General features: G+C 42.8%; 2 protein-coding genes across 2 annotated transcripts in view; one reads left to right on the forward strand and one right to left on the reverse strand.

The window, feature by feature from the left end:
* The window catches only part of COPE (COPI coat complex subunit epsilon), a 39280-nt gene extending 26492 nt beyond the window's left edge, over positions 1-12788 (reverse strand). The window contains exons 1-5 of the mRNA XM_073660724.1: positions 12599-12788; positions 11625-11687; positions 11444-11544; positions 10699-10851; positions 3899-3952 (exon numbers count right to left, since the gene is read on the reverse strand). Coding sequence (XP_073516825.1) covers positions 3899-3952; positions 10699-10851; positions 11444-11544; positions 11625-11687; positions 12599-12697 — 470 coding nt within the window. The 5' untranslated portion in view covers positions 12698-12788. The remainder of the gene's footprint in view (positions 1-3898; positions 3953-10698; positions 10852-11443; positions 11545-11624; positions 11688-12598) is intronic.
* Positions 12789-12809: 21 nt separating this feature from the next.
* DDX49 (DEAD-box helicase 49) overlaps positions 12810-21282 on the forward strand; it is a 33029-nt gene continuing 24556 nt past the window's right edge. The window contains exons 1-2 of the mRNA XM_073660723.1: positions 12810-12990; positions 18367-18490. Coding sequence (XP_073516824.1) covers positions 12876-12990; positions 18367-18490 — 239 coding nt within the window. The 5' untranslated portion in view covers positions 12810-12875. The remainder of the gene's footprint in view (positions 12991-18366; positions 18491-21282) is intronic.

A 21282-nucleotide genomic window follows, 5' to 3' on the forward strand; every position in this document is an offset into this window, starting at 1 on the left:
CTTAAAAGGGAATCTGTCATCAGGTTTTTGCCATGTAATCCAAGAGCAGCATGGTGTGGGGGCAGAGACCTTGATTCCAGTGATGTGTTTCTTACTAGGTTACTTCCTGAAATTTCAATAAAATCAGTGTTTTATCACAAGTAGATTACTAGAGGACTAGTTGTCTCTTGGAATGTAGTCCTCCTACTCTGTGTAACCCCGCCTCCAACATGGATTAGCAGCTTTCTATCAGTGTACAGTGTATACAGAAAGCTGTGGCACATTTGCCGTTTCTTCCTTTTACCCCAGAACAATTAGGAAAAGTTACTTATATGTACCCCAAAATAGTCCCACTCAAAAAAAAATAAAATAAAAAAAAAAAAAAAAAAAAAAAGACACAAATCCCTCATACAGCTAGATACATGGAAATATATAAAAAAAAGTTCTGCCTAATTTTATCGCTGAAGGTAGAGATGCAAAAGAATAAAAACATGGTTGTGCTCATTAATGACTCATTAAAGAGGCTCTGCTCACAAATGGTCAGTGCTCTAACAAATTCTTACTACAGTCCTAATGTAGAAACTTTCAAAGTGTAATTTACTTTTATTAGCAAAAAAGTTTCTTAAGGGAAAAAATGCTCCAAGGTTACAACCACTGGATGCCTCCCTCCCAGCAATTTGCTGTCCGCTGCCTGTTAGCAGGAGTAATCTGCCTATAGTAACAGACAAGCAGGACAGATTACAAGAAATGAGGGGGTGGGGTGTCCTTAACAAGGCTGATGCTGCTCCTGGATCTTACATAGACAGATTGTTATAGGATCGCCTGCTGCACAGTCATGCCTGTATCTGTCCATGACTTTATCAGGTCTTTCACTTTTCAGAGTAAATTAGATGTGCAATTCTAACCTCTTCTCCTTCCCCTAGAACTGTTATTAATGTCATACATTTTCTCCCGCACCTTTATACAACTCGCCTCCTTCTATTGCTCCCCATTTGAGCATTTGTGGAGTAGGAAAAATGGCCTCTGGCTGAGCTTACTTTGACACAGCTTTCTCACAGTTTTGTGTTTTACCTAGCAAAAGTATACATCAGTCAGCTAATGAAGACATAACTGGAAAGGTCAGAAACTGATGAATAGCCATGTGCTCAATGGGCATGAAATATCACATTTTCATCGAAATGGTGTGTACAATTTATGAAGTTCTCAAGGCATATGATATCCTGAGGATAGGTCATCTAATTCAGGTTGCCGAATGAGATGGACAGCTTAACTCCTGTACACCAGAATCTGCTCCTGCGATGTATGTTTATGTCGCCAAGTGCCGTCTGATTCACCCTGCAGGTGCTGGTGATAGAGATGTCAGATTCAGAAGCTCTGGACGGCGCAGGCTTTGTCCAGTCACTAAGGTTAGGGTGGCTGGGACCTGCAGTGCTGTCCAGTCTGACAGTATGGGGGTGTGTGTGCCGTCCAGCTGAAGTTATCTGCTCCTTGCTTCAGCCAACTGGAAATCACTATATCCTACTAAAGCTTCCAGCTTACTGAGGGAAGCTGCCAGATATAGATTTGTGCTTCCCTGGTTAAGGTCTGTGCTTTCCTGATTTGACATTGGCCTGTTTATTGAGGTTTCTCCTGGCTGAAGATTTTGTACCTTTGATGTCCTCTTGGTTTTGACCTGGTTACCGGTCTATATTTCTTGCTCACACTGATCTCTCGATGGTCACCATCGAGCCAAGATGTAAATCTGTGCAAGCGCCGATAGCAGCGCCGTTTTCCTGAAACCCACCGCAAGGTCAATGTGTGCAGCGGGGACTCTGCTCCTGCCTTGCACAGCTGGGGCACCTCCTACTCCCAGCCCAGGGCCTACAGCATCACCCCACTCCTGCCGCCACCAGCTTGCTGCAGCAGCGACCCTTCTCCTGCCTCCTTTGACCATGCTCTGCCCAAGCCCCCCCCACCCACGGTAAGCTACATTTGGACTTTTAAGACGCACCCCCATTTTTCTCCCAAATTTGGGGGAAAAAAGTGCATCTTATAGTCCGGAAAATATGGTAATCAGTAAATTGAGTCCTTCCATGTGTAATTTATTCTCCATATAACTACAGCTGTTCTGTGAAGGCCTCAGAGGTTTGTTTGAGAACATTAATGATCAAACAGTATCATGAAAACCATGGAACACCCCAGACAGGTCAAGGTTAAAAGTTCTGGAAAAGAATAAAGCAGGGTTAGATTATAAAAAAAATAATAATAATAATAGCCAAAACTTTGAACATCTTACGGAGCACTGATCAATCAATCATTCAAAAATGGAAGGAGTATGGCACAACTGAAAACCTAACAATTCATGGCCGTGTACCTAAACTGACATCCCAAGCAAGGAGGGCACTAATCAGTGAAGCACCCAAGAGGCCCGTGGTCACTCTAGAGGAGCTGCAGAGATCCACAGCTCAGGTGGGAGAATCTGTCCACAGGACAACGATTAGTCATACACTCCACAAATCTGGCCTTTATAGAAGAGTGGCAAGAAGTAAGCCATTTATGAAAGCAAGCCATAAGTCCCATTTGCAGTTTGCAAAAAGCCATGAAGGGGATACAGCTAGCATGTGGAAGAAGGTGCTCTGTTCAGATGAGACCAAAGTAGACGTTTTTGAGGTAAATGCAAAACGCTATGTGTGGCGGAAAATTAACACTGCACAGCACCCTGTAAACATCATCCCCATCATCAAATATGGTGGTGGCAGCATCATGCTGTGGGGATGCTTTTCTTCAGCAGGGACAGAGAAGCTGGTCAGAGTTGATGGTAGGATGGATAGAGCTAAATACAGGCTGCAAAACATTTGAAATTGGGGCGTAGGTTCACCTTCCAGCAAGACAACAACCTAAACATACTGCCACAGCTACAATGGATAGTTTGGATCAAAGCATATTCATGTGTGCAAATGGTCCAGTCACAGTCCGGACCTAAATCCCATTGAGAATCAGTGACAAGACTTGAAAATTACTGTTCACGGATGCTCTCCATCCAATTTCTGAGCTAGAGCTAGTTTGCAAGGAAGAATGGGCAAAACTTTCAACCTCTAGATGTGCAAAGCTTGTAGAGACATACCCCAAAAGACTTGCAGCAGTCATTTCAGCTAAGGGTGGTCCTACAAAGTATTGACTTAGGAGGACTAAATACAAATGCATGTCACAATTTTTCAGATTTATATTTTTAAAATATTTAGAAAACAATGTGTCACTTCCTTTACACTTCAAATACTTGCTACTTAACGTTTACATAAAATCCAAATACATTTAAGTTTGTGGGTGTAGAGTGAAAAAATGTGGAAACGTTCATGGTGTATGTTCTTTCTGTGAGGTAAAGCATTTCCCCGCCTGTTTTTAAACATGTTTAACCTCACAGAAAGAATCATCTGCGATTCCCTGCTGTCCTGGAACATTTGTTTTTAACACACCCAATTGTGAAACTTATTATTATTCCAAGATCTATGCATTAAAATGTACCTGATTGGGGGGGGGGGGGGGGGGGCATTTAACTTCAGCTCTGTTTGCTACCGGAGCTCTTCCAAGGGATCAGACCGGATGGATTAGCCTTCACTCCCCATGTGCATCAATGAGCCTTGAGCATCCATTACCCTGTTATTTACCAAATGGACCACTTTGATAGGCACTAACCACTGCCTTGACCCAGTCCTCTAGCCATCACTATTTGGTCCTTAAAGTGGTTCAGGTCTTTACACTTGGCCATTTTTCCTGCTTCCAATATACTATCTTGAAGAACTTATTACCTCATAACAATGGCAGCAAGTGAGCAATCTATATTATTCACTTCACCAAAATGTTAATTGTCATGTCAGTGAATAAAAATAATGACAGTATGCAAACTGGGGAAAAAGATTACAATTAAAAAAAGCACACTTACCGAGCTAGATCAAGTCTGTCTATTTTCAGAAGTATCTGGATAATTGTCGCCATGCTGAAATGGGTGAGATGATAATTTAATATTTTTCCATTACTCTTAAGCTTTTTTTTTTTTATACACAGATGACAAATCTCTACATCTACACTTGTAAATTAAATGTTTTTTTTCTATATTCTGGGAAAGTCAATAAAATCAATGATTTTAAGCCCTTCTTGACAGGTTATGTACATGTATGTATGGAGCAGGCTTTCCGATAGTGTGGTCAGACAAGTGTTGCCCCGCAAAAAAACAAGCTCACTCACAGCTGCATCGGCAGAAAAATAAAGTCATAACCCTCAGAATATGATGACAAATCAAATAAAATATATTTATTTTTGTATATAAATTTTAAATTGCCACAATTGTGATGACCAGCAGTATAAAGTTACCATGACTTTTTGCTGTGGCATAATTAAGACTTTTTTCCCATTCCATCGCACAAAGATTTTTTTTTATGTGATTATAAGTACACTCTGTAGTAAATTAACTTATGGCCTTAAAAACTACAACTTCTTTTGTTAAAAAATAAATAAATAAATGATTATATATATATATATATACACACACACACACACACACACACACACACACACACACACACACACACACAGTACAGACCCCAAAAGTTTGGACACACCTTCTCATTTAAAGATTTTTCTGTATTTTCATGACTATGAAAATTGTACATTCACACTGAAGGCATCAAAACTATGAATTAACACATGTGGAATTATATACTTAACAAAAAAGTGTGAAACAACTGAAAATATGTCTTATATTCTAGGTTCTTCAAAGTAGCCACCTTTTGCTTTGATGACTGCTTTGCACACTCCTGGCATTCTCTTGATGAGCTTCAAGAGGTAGTCACCGGAAATGGTCTTCCAACAATCTTGAAGGAGTTCCCAGAGATGCTTAGCACTTGTTGGCCCTTTTGCCTTCACTCTGCGGTCCAGCTCACCCCAAACCATCTCGATTGGGTTCAGGTCTGGTGACTGTGGAGGCCAGGTCATCTGGCGTAGCACCCCATCACTCTCCCTCTTGGTCAAATAGCCCTTACACAGCCTGGAGGTGTGTTTGGGGTCATTGCCCTGTTGAAAAATAAATCATGGTCAAACTACACGCAAACTGGATGGAATAGCATGCTGCTGCAAGATGCTGTGGTAGCCATGCTGGTTCAGTATGCCTTCAATTTTGAATAAATCCCCAACAGTGTCACCAGAAAAGCAACCCCACACCATCACACCTCCTCCTCCATGCTTCACGGTGGGAACCAGGCATGTAGAGTCCATCCGTTCACCTTTTCTGCCTCGTACAAAGACACGGTGGTTGGAATCAAAGATCTCAAATTTGTTTGTAGCGCTTGATGGCTTTTGCAACTGCACTTGGGGACACTTTCAAAGTTTGCCCAATTTTTCGCACTGACTGACCTTAATTTCTTAAAGTAATGATGGCTACTAGTTTTTCTTTACTTAGCTGCTTTTTTCTTGCCATAATACAAATTCTAACAGTCTATTCAGTAGGACTATCAGCTGTGTATCCACCAGACTTCTGCACAACACAACTGATGGTCCCAACCCCATTTATAAGGCAAGAAATCCCACTTATTAAACCTGACAGGGCACACCTGTGAAGTGAAAACCATTTCCGGTGACTACCTCTTGAAGCTCATCAAGAGAATGCCAAGAGTGTGCAAAGCAGTCATCAAAGCAAAAGGTGGCTACTTTGAAGAACCTAGAATATAAGACATATTTTCAGTTGTTTCACACTTTTTTGTTAAGTATATAATTCCACATGTGTTAATTCATAGTTTTGATGCCTTCAGTGTGAATGTACAATTTTCATAGTCATGAAAATACAGAAAAATCTTTAAATGAGAAGTTGTGTCCAAACTTTTGGTCTGTACTGTATATATATAAAATTATATATATATATTATATATAATTTGTTATATATATATTATATATAATTTGTTATATATATATATATATATTATATATAATTTGTTATATATATATATATATATTATATATAATTTGTTATATATATATATTATATATAATTTGTTATATATATATATATATATAATTTGTTATATATATATATATATATATAATTTGTTATATATATATATATATATAATTTGTTATATATATATATATAATTTGTTATATATATATATATATATAATTTGTTATATATATATATATATATATAATTTGTTATATATATATATATAATTTGTTATATATATATATATATATATATATATATATATATATATATATATATATATATTATATAAATATAAATATAAAATACTACAATCCCTCATAGGCCTATGTTGATGGAAAAATAAAGTTATGGCCCCTAGAAGAGAAGAGAAGAGAAAACAATGTGGCTACAGCAAAATCTGACCAGAAACAAATCACAATTTTAGTCTGTATATTCAATTTGGATGTATATCTAATTTTGGTAATAATAATAATAAAAAGATTTGAACATTTAGAATATAGTGAACTATTATAAAAGCAAGAAGTTCAGTGCCTCTTAGCTGTATTGCATTTTACCACCAGCAGGTGTCACTGCTGCTACTGCCTTTTGTACTAGTAAAGTAATTAGAGCTTCAGTAAGAAATTACATAAGTAACATTTTTATCTTTATGAATCACATACATTTCCAGCACAGGTATGGCATGACATAGGCTGGGGATACAAACATTTACCCCCTTCCACCTTCAAAAGTGTGAAAATAACTTTAAAAGATGCATGTGGAAGGCTTCTCCAAGCAATTACATTGCTGTGTCAAGAATAAAAACACTGCAAAATTCAATAAAGCTGATGTTACACACCAAGTGACCACTGGACGTGATGCAGAGCATGCTCACAACACTGACAAATGCTTACTGGGAAAAAAAAACTCTGAAGTTGCTGTTCACATTTTAAAGGGGCTTGACTTATGAAAAAGATTAACCACCTATGCAAAGGATAGGTGAAAAATGTATGATAGGTGGAAGTAGGGCTGGGAGATTAATCTAATCCATTCTATTCCCTTAATTGGAGTCGGGCTTATATCCGAGGAGTGGATCCTAGCACAGTGTGTGGACGAGGTCTGGCAGCAGGACACAGTACTGGAGATGCAGGCAGATGTATACAGAGAGGCTCTGCATGCCATTCTGTGCATACTCCTGTATGCCATTCTGTGCATACTCCTGTATGCCATTCTGTGCATACTCCTGTATTATCAGACCCGCTGTCACTCTGCTGAGGCTCACTAGGACTTATAGCAGCATCTCCATTCGTGTGGATGGGAGGCACGCCGTCACTGTGACTTCATCGGTTTAAGAGTCACCCAATCTGAATGAAAGCTCAGTCTACTGCAATAACTCCTGCAATTCTCAGCAGAGACCACAGGCCTGACAATACAGAACCCTGCACAGGACAGATCAGGAACCTGAACCTGGCTACATTACTTATTATATACAAAATAATGACTGCTACAATGGTGGTCTTAGTATAATATATACCAGTCACATTTTATCCGGTATACCGGAAATAATACACCATGTGAACAGACATCAGATGTTATATACAGGATAATATACGATTGCTATAATATCTGATGTCTGTAGTCAGTGTAATATGTACCAGTCACATTTTCTTTTATAAACCATCTGATGCCTGTTATAGCGTATCATATAACAGTCACATAACATCCAGTATACAGAGTGCACAGACACCAGATGTTATATACAGGATAATATATGACTTATCTCATATACTATACTGTGCCCTCTTCCTAATAGTTACACTGGATTGCTCTAAGAACCTGCAGCCAATGTGCAGTATACAGATGGTGACAAAGCCAGAATGCTCATTTCACTGCAGGAGCTGGCTGCCCTCAAAGCTTCCCTGTGATAATATATCCCCGTCACAGCATCTGAGTGACCATTCTAATGATCAGGATGTTACAAAACTGTGAAAGCAATTTCCTTTTGAATAAAAATGTGTATTGATATTTTTTTTTACAAAAAAACAATATCACATAAAAGCTGATGATGGCGGTGCAGAGTGTCAAACTCCCACCGGTCTGATATTGATGATCACAAGGATAGATTATCAACATGAAAGAAGTGCACATCCCCTTTAAAGAGACTAAATGGAGCAATGATTATTCATGGTCACTAGTGATGAGCGAGCGTGTTCTGCTAACCCTTTCAGCGAGTATGCTTGGGTGTTTTCCGATTATCGTGCTCGAATATTATGTGAGAGTCACTCCGTGCGCATGATTTACGACTGTTTGACAGCTTTAATACATGTGAGGAATGCCTAAGAAACAGGCATTCCTCACATGTATTAAAGCTGTCAAACAGTCGCAAATTATGCAGACGGAGTGACTCAAACATAACATTCGAGCACACCGCAAATACTCGGCGACCACCCGAGCATGCTCGCCGAAAGGGTTAGCAGAACACGCTCGCTCATCACTAATGGTCACTATTGCTCTATTTAATGCCTATGGAGATTACATACACAGAAAGCAGAGAGATGTACTCAGCTGTCTCCCGTTAAGTGATGATTAGTGTTGAGCATTCAGATACTGAAATATCGGGTATCGACCGATATTCGCGGTATCGGAGTTCCGATACTTTTAGAATATCGAATACTGGAATTGGAAGTTCCCATAATGCCTGCAGTCTGCAGTGTCTCTGAAGGACGACAAGCTGGATGGCAGCGCTCAGCTTACTGTACTTGTCATTTAGTGTTAAAGGATTTATTAAAAAAAATAATAGTGTTTTCATGCACCGTCTCTTTAAAAAAGCCGGCCGGCAATTCAGCAGCGGTACCCGACAATTTATAACAGAAAGAATAGAGCATCACACATAGATTAGATAGATAGAAACATGTCAGTCACATATATAAGAAGTACAGTGATAGTGTTGGTTACTGTACTTGTCATTTAGTGTTAAAGGATTTATTAAAAAAAATAATAGTGTTTTCATGCACCGTCTCTTTAAAAAAGCCGGCCGGCAATTCAGCAGCAGTACCCGACAATGTAGAATAGAAAGAATAGAGCATCACCTCATGCACGTCACTGACAGCGTGGGAAAATTCTCCTGCGCTCAGCGCTTCAGCAGGAGAATTCTCTCACGCTCACTGCAAGAGCAGGAGAATTTTCCCACGCTGTCAGTGATGTGCATGAGGTGAGCTGAGTTCATTGGACATGAACTCGGCTCATCTGGATGCCGTCACAGCCAGACACTGAGGAGCGCAAGCATGCCTGCGCTTCTCAGTCTCTGCGGCATGGCAAGCTGGATGGCAGCTTTCGGCTGCGATCCAGCCTGTCATGTGAATGTAGCAGAGCTGGAGCCGTCGTGGGAACCATGGAAAGGTAAGGATGAGGTTGCTTTATTATTTTACTTTTATTGCAGGAGATCGTTGGCTTCAGCTGGAATGGGCGTGATGGTAAGTATGGTTTAATTTAGAACAATAAAGAATTGTGTCTTTATTTCACTTAAAGGACATTATTCTGGGTGTTTGTGTTTTTTTTTTTAACTTTGACTATGGGGTTAGTAATGGGGGTGTCTTATAGACGCCTCTCCATTACTAACCTGGGCTTGATGTCAGCTGGCATTATAAGCTGACATCAACCCCAGCCCTATTACCCCACTGCCACCGCTACAGGGCAGTGGGAAGAGCGAGGCTAAGTGCCAAAATTGGCACATCCTATGGATGCGCTATTTCTGGGGCGGCTGACGGCTGGTGTTTCTAGCCTGGGAGGGGGCCAATATTCATGGCACCCTTCCCGGGCTATTAATATCAGCCCCCAGCTGTCTGCCTAGCCTTTGCTAGCTATTAAAATAGGGGGGACCCCACGTCATTTTTTTGGGGGTCCCCCATTTTAATAGCTAGTAAAGGCTAGGTATTCAGCTGGGGGCTGATATTAGTAGCCTGGGAAGCTCTGTGGGTATTACCCCCTTCCCAGGCTTCAAACATCTGCCCCAGCCGTCTGCTTAACCTCCGCTAGAGACTAAGATTACGGGGAACCCCACGCCAATTTTTTTTTAAATAAATCCTTTATTTTAACACTAAATGGCAAGTACAGTAATCAACACTATCACTGTACTTCTTATATATGTGACTGACATGTTTCTATCTATCTAATCTACGTGTGATGCTCTATTCTTTCTGTTCTAAATTGTCGGGTACAGGTGTATGCCGCTGCTGAATTGCCGGCTTTTCATGTAATACATTCTACATTATTCTTAGTTGTTTTCCTTCATGTAGAATTAACCTACAAGGAAAGAAAGGGTCTAATTTTATTCCGATATTTGTGTCCCATTGACTTGCATTGGTTTCCGGTATCGGAATCGGCGATATCCGATATTTTTTGGGTATCGGTCCGATCCAATCCGATCCGATATTTCCCGATATCGGAAGGTATCGCTCAACACTAGTGATGATACATTTACCACCTGTCCTGTGGCCCGACGATGAGTGTTTTTAAAATCAGTTGCTATGCTGTTCACTTGTATACTGTATTTATTTGTATCACACAACTGTCTGCAAAAAGTATTAGCCCAACCCCTACCTAGCACCACACTGATCAGCGGTTATTAGCTCCGCCAATGGCTGAGCCTGGACAAAAAAAAAAGTGTGCATATATTTGCTGGGTAACTAACCCTCACAATCTGATATTTATTAACCTAACATTCATACCACAAGAGACATGCCACATGATGTGATAATGGATCAGTCACCTACCATTCCAGGCTGTCTCCCTGGTGAAGAGTACGGAGGGCAGCATCTGCATTGCCATCATGAAAATAGATTGCAGCTGCCATTAACAGGAAAGTTGTGTTGGTGACGTCAACACTTTTAGCCATCTTCTTATCAAGCTCAGAGACAATAGCATCCCTAGAAAAAAGAAAGTATACATTAAAATATAAAAACAGTAGAAATATCCAAGCAAAGTGTGAAGGGGAAAGCAGACAACAGATACAAATCCTCCGCTAATCTCGACACAAGCTGACAACTGTCAAGCATATATGTGATAAGTGAGGACAAATCTAAAACTTCAATTAAAGCTTTTTATCCCTTAAATGTATGACACAAAAATGTACAGAAATCAGTGAAAAAAAGTAGATAGATGACAGCCAAGGAGCAAATGAAACATGATTTAATAGAATGTTGTTGTATTAAAGGGTTATGCTTGCACAACAAGTGATAGCACATCGCTAACTGACCCACAGCTATGCTTTAGGCTACATCACAGGCTTTCCTCACACAGTGGAAGTCATGGGTACCCCCAAAAACATCAAAGAGAATACTTGTAAAAATAGTATGAAATTCAAGTTTCATGTATCACAAAATAAAGCACAACACACAATACATACACTTATGTGTGCAAAACTGTAAGTGGTAATGCCCAAGTAAAAAACAGCCATGTCCTGAAGTAGTTAAGAAACAAACATTAAACAGTCAGTCCCATAAGATGTTGTACACATACCTGCGGCTTTCATTAGACAAATACTCTGCAAACATGCGAACAGCCTGCAACTCGGCACTGAAATTAGAGCGAATTTCATCCAAAACAACCCCATACTTCCTCTGTTACAAAGAAAGAACGAAGGACATTAATGAGGGCGAGAACAGGTCTTGTGACAGCAGAGAAAAAGCTCATGATATACCTGTGCGATATATGCCCGGTACAGGAACACATCTCTCTCCACCTCTTTCTCTGGGCTTGAAGTCTGCAAAACACAAAAAAGTAAAAGAGTAAATACTATCTGCAATGACCAATGTGAGAATCTAACAGAAGTACCTAGAAGCTGCCACTGATATTAGGCTCCATTTACATGAATGTATCGCACAATCCGCAAAGCCCCGATCTACTGCAGCTCTCCACACTGGAAATAATCAAATATGAGGCTGTTAGTTTGGATCAGGATACCCATGGTCGGTCCGGGCAGTGCAGTTTGTACACGGACCATAGACCATGTTTGTGTGAATGGAATATCAGGCACAGCCATATGCAGCACTAGCAGATATAGGTTTGGCATTTCTAAGGAGATAACCAGCTGAATCATCAGCACAGTCTTTGGGTGTCACAACCAAAGTCCCCGTGTAGCCACAAGCATATAAAATCACTCCCACTGGAGCGCAGTCTAATGTCCTGATGGCGCACGTCTTCTAGGACGCCATGTGGATACATGCAGTCATCCATATCTCCAGTAATAGTAGGGTAAGAAGTACACTGGCTTTCTGCTGCCTGATTTATAAAATATTTACACCATTACTCTCCTCTTCAATTGTTATTCAACAGTGATCTCCTGAAATCCTCTGCACAGCTGTGTACATATTTCTAATTAACCCTGTATTATCCTTTCATACCGAATACTACTTTTCTTTCTACAATCAGAAAAATAGATCTTGGCACTGTGTTAGTCAATAAATATAATAACGGCGCGTCCTCGGAGGCTGATACCACATTTATTACAAACAGACGCCTGGTTAGAGGCCAGAGTAGTTGTATAATAATGGTTGTAGATTCCATGCAGCTCCCCTCATCTTTTCAGTTCAACCACTGAGGACTCGGATTATTTTAGATTTTTCCATAACCACAAAACCCTCCAAACACAGTAATGGCTGTGCGGCTCCTCACCTTCACTTTCTGCGCCTCATTGATGCTCTGTTGGTAGCTGCCAATGTAGAACCAGTTTTTGATATCGAACAGCTCGTCCACCTCTCCCTGTGCAGCCATCTCTGAAGCAGACACGTCACCCGGCCTGCTGTGCGCCACTTCCGCATGCCCACAGAAGCCCCTCTGCGCATGCGCACGGCGCCTCAGTTAGAACGACACCTAAGTGGTAGCACTACGGCGCACAGTGGTGACGTCATACCGGAAGTGCTGGCCGTACTCACGTGTGTGTGTGGAAAAGATGGACGGCTTCACGAAGTTGGGGCTTTCATCGTGGCTCATCGAGCAATGCAAGCAGCTGGGGATCCGCAAACCGAGCCCGGTGCAAGAGAACTGCATCCCGCCCATCCTGGAAGGTGCGTAGATTACTGCCAGGACCCCGTGTTCCCATAACCACTAATGTATGACATCACAGGAGTATGTACATCGTCATGGAAGCTCTGACCACGAGCTGCCGGCTGTAAGGAGATGATGGGCACATGGTGAGGCAAGTAGCCTGAGGCCTCATTCACACCGCTGGCTATCACATGTTCTGTGGTTTTCTGACCCTCCACGACATAGTATAGTCTATGGAACTGTTCACATGTTCATGTTTGTTTCTTGTGAACCAAGTTGTCCATAAAAAATCATGGAGCCATGTCCACGTGTTATCGGAGTCACTGATCAAAATCACCCATACCAGTCTATGGGTCCATGAAAAATCACGGATGGCATCAGCGTACAACCCATGTGCTGTCTGTCATTAACATTATAATGTACAGGGGAAACTTTATCATCTGGGAAAAAACACGGGCACTGTGACGAACATTGGATCCAGTACCCTGATGAACTACATCCCTTGTTTTTAGAAGAAAAATCACAGCTGTCTGACAGAGGCCTGATAGGGACAGAACAGGGGGAGCTGTCTAGTGGATGCTGGAGAGTCTGCAAGCGCTCACTGATCAGTACAGGAAGTGTAAAATAGTCTGCACAGGCATCAGTGACCCTTGTACATGTTACAGTGACCTCTGGAGGACACTATGAAGGATGTTGTAGTAGTTGGGGTGGGAGATAATTAGAATATGATATATCTTTGTTCACTCTGGTTTGAGGAAAGTGCAGACTTTGGAAACACTTTTGAGCTCGAGGTGGTAAGGACTTGGAATTGCGGTTTGAAGCATAGAACAGCGTCAGAGATTCAACACAGGCAGCAGACTTACAAGATGGGAAAGTGTGGAGTAATTTTCTGAGATGGATATATCTGGAAGTGTGGTTGAGTGAGATGGAGAAAAGATGATAAAGGGTTTTTATGGGCTTTTTTTCTTTTTATATTGGCTCATCACTTATTGGTTGGTAGTTACCAACATCCTGCTTATTCTGCCATGCGCCAATCTCTCCCTGCTGAAAGCAGTCACAGAACCGCTCCTGGTGGCAATTCTCTGGCTTCCTGTGACGTCACATTGACAGAGCAGCTCCTTCTCTGCTCTGTCGACAGGAATCCCTGCCAACGTCATGTTGATTGACAGTTGGGTTCCCGTTGCCTAACGCTGTGCACTGTGATTTACATTGTATGAGCAGTATAGTGAGAAGTTTGCTAGTGACACGGATACCCAGTGCAGGCTTTGGAAGTGAGAATTACTTGAGTTCTTTAGCTGCTCATGTGCCATCATGGAAGAGAACGAACTGCTTTGTCGAGATGATGCCACTGGAAGTGGGAGAATCACCGCCAGGAGAGATCTTTGCATGGCCGAACAAGCAGGTAATTTATTGGTGCTTAGCTCCACAGAAGAAAAAAAAGAGTCATAAATATTGCCTTTAAGTTCATTTTTGTCCACAAAGTGTCATGAGAAGATGGATACAGCTGATGGATAATCTGGGATTCTGGAAAGCAGTAAGATGACATCTGAGTGTCATCAGCAGATAGGTGGTAATGGAAGCCTTGGGACTTTGAGTTGACCCAGGCCAAAGGTATAAATGAAAAAGAGTAGGGGTACTAGGACAGAGGCACCAATAGAATAGTTAGTGGGGTATGTAGATATTCAGGAAAGGGCCAAGTCTGTGATGCCAAAGGATGACATGATTTGTGACAGTAGGGAGTGGTTGACTGCGTTGATGGCAGAATGAAGGTCTAGAGCAGGGGTCTCAAACACGCGGCCCGCGGGCCGCATGCGGCCCCTGAGGCTGCTTTATGCGGCCCGCAGGCACAGACCCCTTGACGATCCCGACCTGGTCCAGGAGGAGCCGCCGACAGCAGCGCTGAATTGCCACACAGAGACCGTCTCCCAGCACTGCATTTCCAATGCCATTCCAATGCCAGCCGCTGGCCAATCAGAGGCCAGCAGCTGATATCTGCGTGTCGGCGCAGCGAGTATGACGTCATTGCCATATGCAGATGTCAGCTGTTGGCCTCTGATTGGCCGGCGGCTGACATTGAAAATGCTGTGCTGGGAGACAGTCTCTGTGCGGCAATGCAGCGCTGCTGTTGGCGGCTCCTCCTGGACCAGGTCGGGATCGTCAAGGGGTCGGACTCTGTGGTGCCTGCGGCCACATCTGCAGGAAGGACGCCGAGGGAACGGAGGACAGGTGAGAATCATCTTTTTTTTTTTCTATTTTGTGTGTGTGAAGAACAGCACAGGGGGCACATAGCCACAAGAGGGGACCTGGATGGGGCACATAGCCACAAGATGGGGACCTGGATGGGGCACATAGCCACAAGATGGGGACCTGGATGGGGCACATAGCCACAAGATGGGGACCTGGATGGGGCACATAGCCACAAGATGGGGACCTGGATGGGGCACATAGCCACAAGATGGGGACCTGGATGGGGCACATAGCCACAAGATGGGGACCTGGATGGGGCACATAGCCACAAGATGGGGACCTGGATGGGGCACATAGCCACAAGATGGGGACCTGGATGGGGCACATAGCCACAAGATGGGGACCTGGATGGGGCACATAGCCACAAGATGGGGACCTGGATGGGGCACAGAGCCACAAGATGGGGACCTGGATGGGGCACAGAGCCACAGGATGGGGACCTGGATGGGGCACAGAGCCACAGGATGGGGACCTGGATGGGGCACAGAGCCACAGGATGGGGACCTGGATGGGGCACAGAGCCACAGGATGGGGACCTGGATGGGGCACAGAGCCACAGGATGGGGACCTGGATGGGGCACAGAGCCACAGGATGGGGACCTGGATGGGGCACAGAGCCACAGGATGGGGACCTGGATGGGGCACATAGCCACAAGATGGGGACCTGGATGGGGCACAGAGCCACAAGATGGGGACCTGGATGGGGCACAGAGCCACAAGATGGGGACCTGGATGGGGCACAGAGCCACAGGATGGGGACCTGGATGGGGCACAGAGCCACAAGATGGGGACCTGGATGGGGCACATAGCCACAAGATGGGGACCTGGATGGGGCACATAGCCACAAGATGGGGACCTGGATGGGGCACATAGCCACAAGATGTGTTTCTTGGCTTGCTTCTTCTTACTCACCCCCCCCCCCCAAGAAGAAGCAAGCCGCGAAACGTGCGCGTCGGGGTCTCCTCATCTGCCAGGTCATATAATTATTTATTTTCATCTACCATTTTTTGATCACGGATATTGTTTTTTTATTCATCTTTATAATGATCTTTTGTATCCGTGGCTTTATGGAGGTGCCAGCACTTTTTGCACTACTGATTGCACCTTATATAAATTGTAGCAGATTTGCACATTAACTTAAATGCACTTTATGTGATTTAGATTCTGCACTTGCAGTATCTTCATTTTGATGAGTTACACAGTAATTTTCCTTGCTATTTCACTTTTTTAGAATATGGTGTATCTTATTTAATATAATTATGGTTCAGTGATTGTGACTTAGAGCACTAGCTCCATCTGGTGGATATATTATAACATGACTGGCTTTTGTAGGTTTCTTTCCCAATTTTTATGTATTTTATTGGATTTTTAATTATATGCTAATAAAATAATCTATTTTAATCAACTGGCGCAAATCTTCCAACTTTTTGTAGGCTTAATAATACATATCCCTATCAGTATGTCTTTGGAGTTTGGGAGGAAACCCATACAAACTCCTTGCAGATGTTCTCTGTGGTGGGATTTAAACTTAGAACCCCAGTGCTGCTCCCCACCTAGCCACTGTGCTGCCTGTTATTGTCAGATAGGGGCAGAGGGGAGTTTATAAGATCTGGTAGGAACAGATGCGTGAAGATGAGGTCTAGTATATGTCAATCTTTGTGGGTGGCTTTGGAGGACCATTTTGTGAGACCAAAGGATGAAGTGAGTAAGTGAGTGACAAGAGCTTGGAGGCTGCCGTCTGGGGGGGGGGGGGTATTAATGGGAATGTTGAAATCACCCATGAATACTGGGGATATGTGAGCAGAGGGAGTGTAGAAGTAAGGTGTTGAAGTGGTCAATAAAGGCAGTGGCAGGGATCAGTATATGAGGGTCATTTGGGGGTTGGAGAGGAGTACCGTAGATATGAGAGTGAAGTGTACTTTATCAGAAGGGAGTGTAGAAGTGGGATTGGGTTGAAATAGCAGTTAATAGACAGGAGAACACCATGTTTGTTGCCAGGGCAAGAAATGTGGATGAAGTGAAGGTCACCATAATACAGCACAGCAGGGGGGACTGTGTCAGGGGGGTCAGCCGTGTTTGTTAGACCCTGGAAGGATAGTTTTGGGTAAATGAAGAGGTTGGGAATAACATGGAGTTTATTTCAGACAGGAAAGAGGGAGTGAGGATCAAGTGAATGGGTTTCATGTTGGAGAGGTTGTGGGTATTTCTTGTAAATGAACATTTATGAGAAAGGGGAATGGGTATTAGCTGATGAGGACCAGAACTAGGAGATATATCACCAGCAGATGTGAGAAGAAGAGTGCTTGCCTTTGTGTGAAAGAGAAGGATGTAAGGTTTGGGAGGCCTGCAGACTGGGTCAGGTGAGGGAATGGAGAGATGAATATTTGTTAGCAGGTTGTTAGGACTTTGTTATTGAATGAGATTAAAGGGATTGTCTGGGCAAACAGTATTGATGAACTATTTGCAGGATAGGTGGGGGTCTGGCACCTGGCGTCCCCATTGATCAGCTGTTTTTTTTTGCATCGGCCAGATGTAAACCCTTTGAACTAGGCTGCTAGGCGCCATACCATGCACAGTATATTGGCCATTACTGTAGCACAGCTCCGATTCTTGTGCAGAGAAACTGCTGCAGTAGCAGTCAATGGACAGACACATTTCCACTTTGGAGCTGCACTCAACAGCGCTATTAAGAGTGTTTCCATCCAGCTGGCGCCACAGCAAGAAGACAGCTGATTGGTGGGAGCACTGGGTGTCGGACCCCCTGCGATCTGTTGTTGACAGGTCATCAATACCTCATGCCCATACAGCCTCATAAGAACTAGGGGAGCAATGACTGTGGGGGCATATACAAACATTTTGAGGGAGTGTTTTTTATGTAATGTTTATTAAAATAATGAGGTAATTTTTTTTTTCCTCTTTTGGTGACTGCTCTTGCCTTCTGTACTTATCTGGTACATTTCCGGTATATTTCTGATGTGCACTTAACAGAGTTGCACTTAAAGGATTAAGCATACATAGATCAGGCATACATAGTCCTGACTTTCAGTATATATTTGATAAAGACCCTAAGTGTACTGTAGCTTCTGTGTAGAAATGCTGCAATCACATGTCTGCATTGGCTTATTGAACCTCATTTATATTTTGGCTAGGTCGCGACTGCATGGGTTGTGCTAAAACTGGGAGTGGCAAGACGGCTGCTTTTGTTCTGCCCATACTCCAGAAGCTGTCTGAGGATCCTTTTGGAATATTTTGCCTGGTGCTCACACCCACTCGGTAAGATCATTCACTTGATTTTTTTTTTGTTTGTTATCAACTAGAATTTTTGGCATCCAGATAAATGATTGATCACTCCATACTAGACAGAGGTTTGTAACACTGGCCTTGTTAACCCTGCTGTTCTGTTCGGGTCTACTATACACTTATAATGTTCCGGTCATTTCTATTAAAGTCTTGATTTTTAGCTCATTTAAGTGTTTTATTTGAATACCTGTTGCATTATTATACTGTATGTGAACATGGTTGTTCATAAACAAATGAAAAATGAAATCAAAAACTTAATTTTTATTTTTTTTGTATCAAAAAATGTTACATGGCCTTATTGCAATATTCATGCATATTGCACATAAAAAAATATTCTTTATATAACTGTAAACTATAACTAATAACATCAAACTGTTTGTAAATATATTTAAAAAAATAAATTATATAAAGTTCATTTTTTTCCATATAAAATTGTAAATAAGGTTCACAGTGCTAAATTTACTGTTTGCATTGGTCACAAGTATAATTTACATGTCTTTTACATAAGTACTTTGCACAACTGCAGCATATGCCATTTGTTTTGTGATTACTTGATGTTGGACAGAAGGCGCATCGTTTCCGTTTTAGGCTGGTTGCGTTGCCGGTGGAGGCCGTGGGTATGGTAGCAGTGCCGGTGGAGGCCGTGGGTATGGTAGCAGTGCCGGTGGAGGCCGTGGGTATGGTAGCAGTGCCGGTGGAGGCCGTGGGTATGGTAGCAGTGCCGGTGGAGGCCGTGGGTATGGATGCAGTGCCGGTGGAGGCCGTGGGTATGGATGCAGTGCCGGTGGAGGCCGTGGGTATGGATGCAGTGCCGGTGGAGGCCGTGGGTATGGTAGCAGTGCCGGTGGAGGCCGTGGGTATGGTAGCAGTGCCGGTGGAGGCCGTGGGTATGGTAGCAGTGTCGGTGGAGGCCGTTGCTTCACTTTCTTTAGCATACTGTTGGATCCTGTGGACAATGGCTGCCGATCCATCATCTCTGGGTGTTACTTTTCTTTCTTTGATATATGGGCTAACCAGTGATTTTCCCAACTCTATAAAAATTCTTCTTTTATATAGTTTATTTTTGTTCCAGTTTGGGTGTATTTCACGCCATAGCACAAATGCATTGTATGCCGACACATCAAGAATGTTGTAAAAAACAACCATTGGCCACCGATTTGTTTTGCGTTTAAATATATTGATAAATAGTATTAGATGCAATATATAGTCCAAAATGAGATTATAACTCCTTTATTTTACTCAAAAAATGGCTGGAGATTAGTAACCCCTTTAAAGCCCATGACATACTAATACGCGTCAGTGCCCTGTGGTTTAAGAGCCTGACCCGTATTAGTACGTCATCGCGATCGCGCGCGCACACGGCTGTGCGGGCGCGATCGCCGCCGGGTGTCAGCTGATAGTACCGGGTGTCAGCTGTGACAATGTGCAGGGAGCGGTCCCTCACCGCTCCCAGCACATTAACCCCCACAATGCTGCGATCGAAGTCGATCGCAGCATTGCGGAGGCAAGGGGAGGTGATCGCAATACTCACCTCCTCTTCCGGCCTCCAGCGCTGTGTGCCGCGGCTTCCCGGGTGTTGCCATGATGACCCGATGTCGTCATGACAACATCCGGGTCACCAGACAGCAGGAAGATTGTTTGGACATGCTCAGTGCATCTCCAAACTATCTTCTCCCTGTCCAGTGCTGACTGCCTGCATGGCACAGGGATGGTGCTGCATTCCTGTGCCATGCAGGCGATCAGAATAAAAAAAGTGAAAGTCCCATAGTGGGACAAAGTTAAAAAAGTAAAAAAACTCCCAAAAAGTGGGAAAAAAAAAAAAAAAAAAAATTGTACAAATATTTAAAAAAAAAAATAATCTACTAAAAATAAAAATATAATGTACCCATCAATAAATATTATTATGGAAAAAAAAAACAATATAAGTACACATATTTGGTATCGCCGCGTCCGTAGCGACCTGACCTATAAAACTGTTCCACTAGTTAACCCCTTCAGTGAAGCTGCCCTATCAATTTTACCACACGCGGAACAGAATAAAAAAATGTAAAAAAACCACAATTCCTGAATTGTTGGTTTTTGTTTATTCTGCCTCCCAAAAGCTGGAATAGAAAGCGATCAAAAAATGTCACATGCCTGAAAATGGCACCAATAAAAACATCAACTCATCCCGCAAAAAACAAGCCGTCACATGACTGTCGGCCAAAATATGGCGATGCAAAAACTAGATTTTACAAAATATGTGTCTTTTAGTGTGTGACAGCTGTCAATCATAAAAACCCGATATGATTCTGGTATCGCTGTAATCGCACCGACCCGAAGAATAAAGGAATCTCATCACTTATACCGCACGAGGAACGGCGTAAAAAATAAACGCTGGGGTTGGGGTTGTGCTAATGTTAGGGTTGGGGTTTGGTTTTTTTTTTCAAAAAAAAAAAAGATGACGATATGGCGACTAGTGTTGAGCGCAAGTGCTCGCTATTTGAGTTTGCATCGGGTGCCCGGGTATGCACTGAGTATCGCGGGTGCTCGAATCGCGGGGATTGCCTGCCATGCACGAGCGATCCCCGCATGTTTTTTTTGGGGTGTCTAATAACCGTGAAACATGCGGGCGGGGACTCGAGCATTTCACTTGAGCACCCGTGATACATGGTGCATACCTGAGTACCCGATGAAAACTCAAGTAGCGAGCACTTGCGCTCAAGACTAATGACAACTTATTCAATATGATGACCTAATGTTATCAAATTCTGTGTCGTACCTCT

The sequence above is a fragment of the Phyllobates terribilis genome, unplaced genomic scaffold, assembly GCF_046119375.1.
Source record: "Phyllobates terribilis strain yellow unplaced genomic scaffold, ASM4611937v1 Scaffold_1__5_contigs__length_1240528914, whole genome shotgun sequence".
NCBI lineage: Eukaryota > Metazoa > Chordata > Amphibia > Anura > Dendrobatidae > Phyllobates > Phyllobates terribilis.